The sequence below is a fragment of the Ostrea edulis genome, chromosome 8 (genome assembly GCF_947568905.1).
Source record: "Ostrea edulis chromosome 8, xbOstEdul1.1, whole genome shotgun sequence".
NCBI lineage: Eukaryota > Metazoa > Mollusca > Bivalvia > Ostreida > Ostreidae > Ostrea > Ostrea edulis.
The window spans coordinates 12,031,405-12,044,408 of record NC_079171.1 but is presented as its reverse complement, the minus strand read 5'-3'; the positions used below and the strand labels follow the sequence as shown (position 1 = coordinate 12,044,408).

General features: G+C 36.3%; 1 protein-coding gene across 1 annotated transcript; it reads right to left on the bottom strand.

The window, feature by feature from the left end:
- Window positions 1–1,202: 1,202 nt before the first annotated feature.
- LOC125660740 (uncharacterized) lies at window positions 1,203–12,428 on the bottom strand. Its single transcript, XM_056147443.1, has 4 exons — window positions 12,234–12,428; window positions 10,228–10,318; window positions 2,420–2,499; window positions 1,203–1,403 (listed from the first exon to the last, which is right to left on the bottom strand). The coding sequence occupies exons 1-4, from the start codon at window positions 12,426–12,428 to the stop codon at window positions 1,203–1,205; spliced, it is 567 nt and encodes a 188-aa protein (XP_056003418.1).
- Between the last annotated feature and the right edge of the window lie 576 nt (window positions 12,429–13,004).

Below are 13,004 nucleotides of genomic sequence, written 5' to 3'. Positions count from 1 at the left end.
TCGTGCAGACCGTTCACAAAGCGTGCAAGCCACGCCAACTAAGTGGTTATCGTTTCCTGCAAACCGTTCCCTATTCCGTGCAGACCGTTCAGCGTTTTGTACAGACCGCTCAATGTTCCGTGCAGACCGTTCAACGTTTCGTGTAAACCGTTCAATTTTCCGTGCAAGAATCGTTTCGTACCGTTCCGTGCAAGTGGTGTATTAGTACGATTTAGGGTCTGTATATGGTCGATTTATAACGATTTATTTTGCCAATACAACCTATCACGGGGTCAAATGCTGTCTGGCTTGTTTCATACCGATTATTAGACCGTTCCTGGTATACTGATTTTGACTACGGATAATTCTGTTTATACCATCAAGATATAGGGCTCACGGCAGGTGGGAGCGGTCGACACGGGGTGCTTACTCCCCCTAGGCACCTGATTCCATATCTTGTTTGATCAGGGGTCCATGTTTACCCAGGTCTCTATTTCATATGGCTTATAAGACTTGGGATTAATGATTGTTCATTATCTTCACCTTTCATCTTACTTGTGACCTCGCTTTAAAGAAAATCACTGCAATATCAATCTGTCAATGGTGCATCACGCTTGAGAGTCCGCATGACGTCACAATGACTTATTTTTTTCTTTCAAGTTTTAATCAGTCATATGTTTGTTGGGTAAGTTTTAAACATACACTCTTTCGATTATTTTACATACTACATTTAGATGTTCTGCTATCAAGCGTTCTTTTAAAGATGTCAAAGAGTATTTTCTTTTTCAAAGAATAAGATTTTCTGCTTGATCATGTCAGAGACAACTGGGGAAATCTAAGAAAATGTTTAAACAAAAAAGCTGTTGTTGTTTATTGGGGTGGTGGTGGAGTTTCGCGGGTACTTTTTTGGAAATGGAAATGTGAAGATAACGAACAGAGATACTGAATAAGTGAAACACATAAGATATATTGTTATCGAACACCGATGTTGCGTGTAAATAACATGGTTTGCTAATAATATTGCGAACTTCATTGACACGAAAACTTACCTGGTGATGCCTAATTTCACCACGTTATTTGAATTCATCCAGGCTATATTGCACAGTATTGGGATGGAAGAGGGGGTTTTCGATTTAATTACAGTTGAACGTCGGTATCTCAAACATCGATAGCTCGAATTTTATGGATGTTGACATAAACCCAAATGCATTGCATTAATGTATTTACCTCAATATCTCAAATCTACAGATATCTTCATCTTTTTCTTTCGACGCTATCGGGTTCGAGATAACAACGTTTGACTGAATATGTAAATGGATGCCCAATATTTTACCAAACTGTGTAAGAAAGGTATCTTTGATCCAGGAGTTTTCTTCAGATGAGTTGATTTCTACCAAGTATGCATTCTCTTTTCCACATTCCATCTGAAGCACAAATTACAAGAATAACCTAATACACAGGGAATGTATTTAATAAACACTGCCGCTGTTAAGTCCTATTATGAAGTAGGAAAATATGAACATCTTAATTTCAATGATGTACCATGCATTAGGAACAATCTTTGAATGGTTATTATAAGATATTTCATCGACACGAAAACAGGTTTCAAGATCTGCATGCATGAAAGGTGAAGATAATGAAAAGTGATCAATCTCAATCTTATGAGCAAAACAAGATAGACTTGGGTACACACGGACGCTTGGGTATACCAGAGATGAGGACAGGTGCCTAGGGGAAGTAAGCATATCGTGTCGACAAATCATACCCGCCGTGAGTCCTATATGTTGATCAGGAAAGCGGAGTTATATATATTGTAAATCAGCTTTTTCATTGTCAACTTCCCATAGTTATAAAGCAATCTTCCATTATTACCTGCATAGTGTGTCCATACCTCAAAACTGATTAGATACATACAAGCTTGCTCTGCGTATGATACGTTTTTAAATCAAGACAGGCTAATGACTATATTACAGCGGTTTCAATATTTCGTTCAAATTCAATATTTCGCAAATTATATGGTCGTTATAGTGATCTCGTTTGCGAACATAACCTATCATTGGATCAAATATGGTCTGATCTGTGTCATACCGATAGTTAGGCCGTTCATGACACATTGATGTTGATTATGGGGCTACTCCGTTTAACTGAACAAGACAAGGACTCAGTGCGGGTGTGACCGGTCGACAACAGATGGTTACTGCTCCCAGGCACCTGATCCCATAATTGGTATGTCCAGGGGCGTGTGTTCTTAATTCTGTATTGCCGGTAGGAGTTATGAGATTGACCACTGTTCATTATTTTCCCTTTCCTTTATTTGAATATGTTTCTTTATAGAGAAGAGGCGCGGGTAAAGTATCTGCACATATGTGACACGCCCACGTAATATTTCCATGAGCTTATGAAAGATTTATTACTGAATACGCAATGTGATAAGACTTACTTTGGCACTTTCCTGATTCTGTCTGTTGTTATGGGGCGTGTACCAGTGGTCTTGAAATGGAATCCATCCATCCCTACATTCTGTAAGTAAGAGTATAGATATGCATGTGTATGTACCATGTAGATACTCACATAATAAATCATCAAGATATAGCAGCATGAGGTAAAGACTGGTCACATAAACCAAGTGATTGGAGCGCTAGGTGTAGCAGCTACCGTGATTGTGATTTGGCTTCAGTGACTGATGAATTCGGTTGACGACAGTGCTTTATATCTCATCCAAAGTACTCACGACTTTCATCTGTAACGCAGAGTGTTAAACTAAGGAATTTTAACCATTAGAGTGTGTTGCAGCCAGGGTTGTACGTGCTTAGTCATAAGCTTTCGCGTATTGTGCTTTTATATTGATTATAGTAATTTACATGTTCTCTCGTATTCACACCTTGTAAACAAGAGTACCACGAACGGTACAATATGCGCCCGTCGGACAGTGACATTCAACCTGGAAACATATTGTGCACTCTGAATTGATAAAGCACACATTATGAATAGAAAAACCTTGAGGATAACCATGGTGCACCAATTCATCTTACATGTTAACTGATTATGTGTTCAATTTTCACTGAGAGTGAGGTTGTGACAAAATTATGGTGCAATATTTATTTATGGTGATAAAAAGTCCAGGAAACCATTTGATTTTCAGTAAAGTAGGTCAGGGTGCACCAATTAAATTGAAATGTTTGAAATGTAAACTGATTATATATTTCTCTGAAAGAGAGGTTTTGACCAAATTTCAGAGCAATACATGTAACCGCACTAAAAAAAAGCTGGAAATCTGTTTACCTACTTCTACCCCTAAAGTACTGTAGGTCGTAGTACACTAATCCAGCTGAAATGCTAACTGCCTCTTTAGTCTTTGATTAAATATGAGGTCAGAATATGTTTCCCTAATAAAAAGATCAGAAAACCGTTTGACCCATTGTTTTTTCCGAAGAGAAGGTCAATGATAGACTAATCCAGCTGAAATGCAAACCGTACTTGAATTCATCTGGAAGTAAGCCTTTGACTAAATATCAGGGTAGTATCTGTATCCGTAATGAAAAAAAGCCAGGGAAACTGTTTCACCTATTTTTTCTCTCTCAAAAAGTAGGTCAAGGATGGACCAATCCTGCTGAAATGCAAACTGAACTTGTATTCCTTCGAGAGGAAGCTTTTGACTAAATACCAGGGCAATGTGCGTATCCGTTATGGAAAAAGCCAAGAAAACTTTCCAACCCATTATTTCTAAAAAGTAGGTCAAGGATGGACCAATCCACCTGAAATCCAATTTGAATTTGTATTTCTCCGAAAGAAAGCCTAGGACTAAATATCACGGCAATATCAGTATCCCTAATAAAAAAAACAGCTTGGAAAAGTATTTACCTACTTATAGTCATAATGTAGGTCATGGACGGACGGACAAATCCAGCTGAAATGCAAACTGAACTTTCATTACTCTTAAAGGAAGCTTATGTGTAAATTTCCGGGCAATATCTGTATCTGTAACAAAAAAAGTCCGGAAAACTGTTTAACCAACTAAAAGCCCTAAAGTAGGTCAAGGATGTACCAACCCAGCTGAAATGCAAACACAGTCTTAAAATGTTGGAGGGAGATATAGTGATCAAATTGCAAAGTTGTACATACATCCTTTACGGAAAAAAGGAAAACATGACCTGGAACGGACGGATATACAACCAGCCAGCCAGCCAGCCGGACAGCCGCACGGACAGCGCCATAACATAATACTTCCCGTCTAACGACGGGCGTATAAAAAGTAAAACATATTAAAACATTTGAATTTAGTGCAAAAAGAAATAATACTTGCATTATATTTCAAACAATGAAATAACACCCACAAAAGCGAATAAATAAGATAATTCGCAATCCATGTACTTCATATGTTTTTTTTTTTATGAAATATCAAGTAATTTCTCTAACATTTTATCAAAGAAGAGAATTTAAAAAAAACATGAGAAGTAATCTCTACCTATCTTTTCCTCGCATTATTGACCTGAAGTGTGGAGACGTATTTGCAAGCCAAGGGAGAAGATCCATCACGTTTATGTATTTACTCTTGGTGGATTTTTCCACTTTAACCGCGCCATCTATTGTATAAAACGTTTTGTCCCTTGGCATAAACACTCTGCATTTAGAAATGAGAATCGCGAGTCTTTTAGCTATGACCTTAACGATGAAGGTTTTATATCACGGCAGGGGTTAGCACATAAAGAACACCCTCTGCTATGGCTCTGAGTGCTAAACAAATGTCTTGATTTGCGGCATTACAGCTGGCAACATGAGTGACAAATTTTCGATGGAACCTTTAACGATGCACACATTAAGGGATAAAATGGGTATTTGCATCTAGCGAAAGGTAAAATGTACTGACTCTATAAGATATGTATTACCTTCGATGTGGAATAAATTGTTTGCAATTTTTAATTCTAGTGATCTCAACACTCATTGGATGTGTGTGGTCTCGGAGCAAGTTCTTTTGAAAGCTACTAAATTGCGCGAGATCAATATTTTCTACGAAAAATGATATGAATGTTTCATTATCCAATTGATTTATCTACTTTTCTTTCATATCTACGTATGTAAGATACAGATATTCTATGAAAGAAAGGTATGTAAGATATTTATATCTTTCATATCACGTGACGTTTATCTTACATATCCCGTGACGTCATAATCAATACACAACTAGCTTGCAACTTACCTCGCCTCGATTGACGAACACTAGCGTCTGCAAAGCTCTTGTACAAAAAATGACAGATTGTAATGTCCCTGATAATCTCCAGGTGTATGTGACCGGACACAAAAATACACATTCCTTGAACAATTACTGCACGCTCAACAACAGTCACAAATTCTTCATACACCTATGTCATCCGGTGCATTATGCCCGTTCACAGAAACCCAGCCCACACGGTCTATTACGTCTAGGCCTACCTCCACATTCACTCTGTCAACGTCTACTGTCCGTGTCTCAGGTGAAATAAGTGCGTTCAATGTAAATGAAACTCGAGTCCTTGCACGCGTGAAAAATGAAAGTCTAGCCATGCCCATATTCACCTACAAAAACCACTTGGAATTCCTCTTCACACACTCGTCATTAAATAACTGCTCAATTAATATCAATATCAATGCTTCTCTAAGAAAAAGAAAAAAACCGTGCAGTTGTGAATGGATATTCTGATTAGGTCTGTCAAAATGTTTCGCGCTGATGACTGTCGAGTTACGTCACGCACCCTGATTATTGATTTATTCAAAGAGGAATAACTCTAATACAATTCACTTATACACTCGTCGGCCGATTTTTTGTCAGCAACATAGTTGCCAAAATGAAGGTCGTAGAATTCGATTCTGATGTTATTTTTAATGTAGAGCGAAAAATTAATTGATTGAAAAATTCTCAAAATGGCGTCGCTAGGCACAAGGAAAACGGAAAACTCTAGAAATATGAGAGAAAAATACTCTCTTATGAGTTGCCATGAAATATTAAGGTGATTCCACCCTCGGGGTTGCAAAAAAGCGGTAAAACCCTCGGCAAAGCCTCGGGTTTCACAGCTTTTTTGCAACCCTCGGGTGGAATCACCTTATATTTCATGGCTACTCATAAGAGAGTCTTATAATCTTCGACTACAATAATTCCCATATTGTAAATCATACTTTACTAATGATTTTTTTTCCCGACGTTATAAAACTCCGTTGCGATGATAGCTATTTACAAATGAATAGCGGCAATGTATTTGTAGCAAGATCGGCTAGTTGTATTCAGCGCATCCGTCCGCCCGGGGGTCAATCATGGGCAATGCGTACCAGTATAACGTTGTTATTGTAATGAATATTCAAATGATTTGAATGTTCTTGATGATTTAACTTGATGGCTTGTTTATTTTGTACGGAAGTAGCGTACAAGAATATCGACGATCTTTCACCTATTATATTTAATAAAGATAAAATGAGAAATCACAATCTTATATGCAATGATAAACACAAGGGTTTCCACTGTTATCTTAATTATTTGCTAAAAGAATGAATAAAAATGAAATAAAAAGGGGGAACACGTACCCACGAGAGTCCCTCCCCAGTGTCTTATATTCACCAGATGTCAGATTTGTATATATCACTATGTACAAAATGTATGCTACAATTGTTAATATAAGCTGATTTCAATAGATTTACCTTAGCTCTTGTCTGGGCGCACTTGAAGCTATATACCCCTCCCCCTTCACCAAATGAACACAGTTGCCCGAAATGCCATATCAAATCGAAATCGTATATATAATATATCCAAGTTAAACTATGACCCCCACCACGTTTGAATTCTGGTGAAATATCGAGCCCAAAATGTGCAACAAGAAATAAGCCATATATTTTCTTTCATAAATTGTTTACGAACGGGTACGCCAATCACAAACTTGCCGCAACATTTACGTACACTGCTTGACCGTTACATAACCAGAGACATTAAAATGGTACAAGCACAAAATCGTCAATTACTTTACAAATACACCGCTGAATAATTAACACATTGTGTTTGATCTCTAGTCCCGCGTATCGTTCGGTAGAAAAAGTCGAATATAAGAAACAGTGATCAATCTCATAACTTCTATAAGGGATACAATATTAAGAGTAGGGCAAACACACACCCTAGAGATACCAGATGTTTGATCAGGAGCCTAGGAAGGGTATCCATCCCTTGTCGACGAGTCGGACCGGTCATGGGTCAATATATTGATCATGTAAGAATAATCCGAAGTCAGAATCAATGTGTAAATAATTACCTCAATTGGTATGAAACATGTCAGATAGCATTTGAGCTATAGATAATTGAATATTGATATATAAAGCTGACGATGGAGTAGCTGAACTCATTATGTTTGTCATAAGATTGAGTTCTTAGTTTGCACTTTAAGACCTAATTTTAAGTGAACACAAATTGTACCTGTACGGTGGTAAGCTGCCTGTCAATAAAACATTTAACAATGTATCTCAGGTGGAAGGATTTCTGCCGAGACTGTGGTCTGTAGGTATGTAGGTACCCCAAAATATGTGTTTTAATAACAATAACAACCAATTATTATCGGCATTCTTAACATCTTAAGGAAGCCTAATACACAGGTACAAAATTTTTGATAGCATTGACCTGTACATAATTGAGGGGAAGTGTAGACTGTGTTTCAGCTCTATATGCAAATACTATGATCACAAGGATTCTGCAGACGACAAAGGGACAACTTTTGTGTATATCAAAAGTATACACAGAATCCTTATAGGTTGGCAAGGTAAATTCCAGGTAAATTACAATGGCCAGAGATAAGCTTCGCTAACATTTAATGATCCGTGAAGAAGTAGCACCGTAGTATTGTTGGGTCTTTAACACCTAGTTCATTAAAATATTCAAGTATGAAGTAGAATTCGAGCACCCTGTGGTGTATTTTATTTCGAGTTCACTGGGATAACGAATCGACATATGAATTATTTAATTTTATAAGCTTGTTCTGCATTTCCGTTTTTGAATACGTGTGTAACATTGATTAGATTGATACAATTACAGTTTGTTTTTTTCTTGTTAAGCTTAAATTTGAAAGTGTTATCATCGAAATGCATGCACGTAAAAAGGGGTGCATTTTCGACAATGATCAATATATCTTATCTCTATACTCAAATGAAGTTATTTTGGATGACTGTCCCCGCCCATTATATTTCATTGTAGTATAGTGATTAAGAAAAATGTAAGCCATGAAATGAATACATGTAGTGAAGAATAAGTCCCTATCTCCAGTTAATCAAAACCTGGATAAATCAGACAGTTTTAATACAGCCACATCACCTTCCTTGCACATTGTCCTTTCTTTGTGACCCTGTTGATCTATAGCTCATGTTCGCGCTGTTTTCGCTCCCTTATGGGTGCAGCATTTTTCATTATGTGCGCTTAAATTACATTACTGGTATTTTAATGAATACAATATCTCTGAGTCAAAGAAGTACATATAGGGTGATTATATCTATAAAATAATTAATGTTTACAAAATCAATTTTATTATCTATTTTTTATATATATTTCAAGCAACTCAAATATTTAGCATCTCAATTAGTGTGTCTTTTCTGTCTACTCGTTAAAATGTATTCCCTTCACAATGTCAGTTTGCTAAATACTTCCTTTATTTTAAGAAAGGGGTCCATGATTAATGTCAAATGATATGTTATCACAGTAAAATTATGGAACGTGTTATTTTGAAAACATGTTTACAAACTATTTCCATACAAAGCATTAAATGATTGTTTCTTCAATCACCAATTTGGCATTTGACCGGGCCGTTCAATGGTACATCAGGCTTGTTGATAAATATGATTCCTAGCGAAGACCAAAGGTAAACAGAAGATGTGTTGCTGCATAGATTATGGTACTTTGTCAAATGCATTTGACCATGCGTGACATCACGGGCTTCTTATTAAGCAACTCATGTAGTTAGTGCTAACTTGCTAAAACTAGTCCAAAGTTATCTAAACAGTAATGAAATGGTATATTGCATAGAAATAAAATTATGTTTAATTCAAATGATCTATTTTAGGTCCTCTTTTAGTTTCTTATAAGTCAATTATATTGCTATAACGTGTCAGATTACATGCATGTCTAATGTCATTCTTTAAAGCCCCCTTCCCTTTCCTTGTAGGAATGCGCATCTGGTGCATCAAAGTTGGTACCGTATAAGTTTTACACTACAACCCCTGGGTCGAGGCCTCTGCTGGTGGACTATTAGTCCTTGAAGGTCTCTATATCCTAGTAGCTAAGTACTTCGTTACTAGCTTGATAATACGGATGCATATTTGATTGCTGTTATGAAATTTAGAAATTAAGGATTATCTCCCTCACGCATAGCTCTTGTCCTTAGACAAATTTGACTCAACTTTTTTTTCGCATTCTAGTTTTCATTTTAGCTCTTACAGGTTTATTGTTATTTCGAATTTCCAACATTTCGGTTTGAGCATCACTGAAGAGACATTATTTGTCGAAATCCGCATCTGGTGCATCAAAGTTGGTACCGTAAAAGTTTTTAATGCTATGTAAAGCGTTCTGACAAAACAGCGTACGCGACTTCATAATACATCGCGACTATTTCACTGGCATTTCAAAGTGCTGTCTATTTCTCTCTCAAAAGTCATTTTCTAGCTATATATGTCGAGGAGACCGCGTGTTTAAACTTTTTGCTTCGTGACCGAAAGATAGTAGGTTTGAGTCTCGATTCCATATTGGTCTTGTCAAACTTGACACGGAACGCAATATATTGTCTGCTCCTTCTTCAAAATATCAAGGCAAAATGAAAACAAAAAAATCACCGGATGTCACACCGGTTCTTCATTGTCATCAAATCCTATTTAGCGATATAGTAGAAGTTCTTGTATTCGAAAAAAAAAGTACCACATTTCAAATTTGTTTTCCACTGCCCATTTGGTGGACACTGAAGCAACCCTGAGCCATATTGCTTGCATTTTTGGGAACATCAAGTTTCATATATCTCCCAATCCCAATCCCATCCCATCTGCCGACGCTGCTCAGATTCAACCCCGGCTGTGATGGAATACCACAATCTGTGAAATCGTATATTGCATTGGTCTATATTCCGTGGCTTGTCTTTTAAATATCTCACTCTAAGTTGTATGCTCTTGGATATTGGCATTCAGAGGTGCAAGTCCTCACAATGGAAAATTAATTGAGGAACATTATTCTCTAAAGCATCATTGAAATGAGAAACATATTACCTGATAAAACACATTCAAAGTTCCCCCTTGGTAAGGGTTTGCATTTCTCATCGATGGAACACTTTGATGCCGAACAAGAAGATATAATACCCTGCAATAAGAAATGAACATGTGTAACAAGTCTTCTGCGAGTATTCATGTCCCCTACCGGCGTCTTCATTAATTAAGGAATTTGATCTGTGATTTAAAACATTGGAACTAAGTAACCATATTTACCAGTGTTTAATTTGTTAGTAATACAGTTGGTACATTTAATTTCTCTCAGGGATAAAATAGTCCGTGTTTGTGATTAAGGTCTATACAGATAAATATACAATTCAAGCAGGTGTGTTTTGTCTTGATTTCTTTTATTACACAATGATGCGCGTTGCTTAGGATTGCGTTTAAAAAACATGATCAAAATAAAAGTAATCAACAATTCAACATCTTTTAATTATTTTAATATTTTTAATGGTCAATGAATATGAATTATTTCAGCAATATTCACTATGTTTACTCTCAGAAATGTATACATATTTGAAGTGTTCTCTCAGAGAAAAAAGTCTGGAAAAAATACTGTTACAGCGGAAAGCAATTGCGATTATAGAAGAATGAATACAAGTGACGAAGACAATGTTATAGTGGGATAAGACAGTAAATATGCAAATGAAAGGTGAAGATAACGAACAGTAATCGATCTCTATTTGCTATATTTCTCTATAACTGTTGTGTGGATATCTGGCAATGAATGTAGTGTGGATATCTGTTTATAACTGTCCTGTGGATATATAACTGCAGTGTAGATACCTGTCTATAACAATATTATGGATATATGTCAATAACTCTAGTGTGGCTATTTGTCTATAACTACAGAGATGACATATGTCAATGAATGTAGTGTGGATATCTGTCTATAACTGTAGCGTATATATATGTCTATAACTGTAGTGTAGATATCTGTCAATAACTGTAGTGTGGTTATATGTATACCACTGTAGCGTGAATATCTGTCTAAGACTGTAGTGTGGAGATCTGTAAATAAATGTAGTGTGGATATTTGTCTATAACTGTAGTGTGGATATCTGTAAATAACTAGTGGTGTGAATATATGTTTATAACTGTAGTGTGGTATCGGTCTATAACTGTAGTGGGGATATTTGTCTATAGCTGTAGTGTGGATATATATCTATAAGTGTAGCATGTATATATCTTTAGACGTGATGCATACTCCCATTATCTTTGTTAAAACATCTTTTCCAGAAAAAATAACTCTGCAATAGTTCCCTTTAATATATGTCTACTGGTTTCAAATATATTGGTATCTTTTAATGGTACAATAGACTGTAACAGAGAAATATTTTAACCTTCAAACTGGCTTTACATGTTTATTTGAGATCTGACACAGCGAACATTCAGCAATATACCGGCTTTGTGTTGAAGTCAGTGTCTTGTTTTGATATTTCATCTAAAACTCACAAATGATTCATTCACTCAACTCTTTATTTTGTATTCTTGATGGGGATTATGCGATTGATAGCTGTTCGCTATCTTCACCTATTCATAAATGTATGTAGATATGTGGAACTGGGGTTAAAATAGGTCACTAGTACCCGTTGCCTGTCGTAAGAAGCGACGAAATGGAGTGGTCCTTCATATGAGACCGCAAAAAACCGAGGTTGCATGTTTCAAATGGTGCTGTACGATAAAGAGAATACTCAAAATGTGTAAGTACCACGCAGAGACCTAATTTTGGCAGCTCAGCACCGATAATTGTGACGTTTCCATATGAGTGAAAAATTCTGGTGCGGAACGTTAAACCGTATAAAATCAATTAAGCCAACAAACGCAACATAAGTATTTAACAAGTAAACATGAGTTAAAGTTAGGGCTTGAATTATGTCAACTCAAGAAGTGTTGTTGTTTTAAACCACAGTCATCGAAAAAGATGAAAGAGAAATGACGATTTTAGCCAGTTAACAACACAAAAGAGCCCTTGAACTGGTTAGCAAATTCAGTATCATACTCACAGTATCCCAATCATCCTTGTCACTGTAGATCCACCCCGAACTTTCCAAAAATCTGTCAGTGACTGACGATTTGTTATCATAGTTTATTTCACAATAGTTTGTTCCTTTGTAATAACTCACGGATTTACACCGTGTTGTTCTCAAACACTCCTCAGCGCAGTCTAAAATACTGAAGTTAACGAAAGAGTCAATCATCTTTCTATCCAGTCTGTATCCGTATTGTAACTTTGAATAGCTGTCTTGTAAACGGGCGTCGCAGTAAATAATGACAATCATCGCAAGTATCAGGGTCTGTTTTCTTGACATTTTGAAGTCGCTGTGCTAATTTGTACAATACATCAGAACGCAGTTTGGTTGTAGAACACCTGGAGGATTTTGGTTGTACAACACCTGGGGAAGTTTATATTAATACTGTAACTTTCTCGAGATGCAGTACATGTATGCCCATGAGATGACGGAACAATTAACGAACGTAACTGACATTCATGCATATATATATATATATATATATATATATATATATATATATATATATATATATATATATATATATAACTACCAGACATATGCGACTACGTCAATAGTTTCTATTGTTTTTGTTTCCATGTTTGAAAAAAACCCAATGATTTTCCGGTGTAGGTTTATCATTTATTTATCATTAATTGTATCTCGACGAAAACGGGTAAGATATTTTTTTCAATAGTAAATGGATTATATGAGTTAATATCAAGATGTATCTATAGGCACTTTAAACTTCAAAGCCAACCCTTC

Bases quoted from the DNA above. Each gene is read 5' to 3' on its own strand.
- LOC125660740 (XM_056147443.1), bottom strand. From the start codon at position 12,428: ATGATTGACTCTTTCGTTAACTTCAGTATTTTAGACTGCGCTGAGGAG. The intron at 10,319-12,233 runs GTGAGTATGATA...TTCTTATTGCAG, and splicing joins ACAAGGATGATTGGGATACT to GGTATTATATCTTCTTGTTC. The intron at 1,404-2,419 runs GTAAGTCTTATC...TTTGTGCTTCAG, and splicing joins AGAATCAGGAAAGTGCCAAA to ATGGAATGTGGAAAAGAGAA.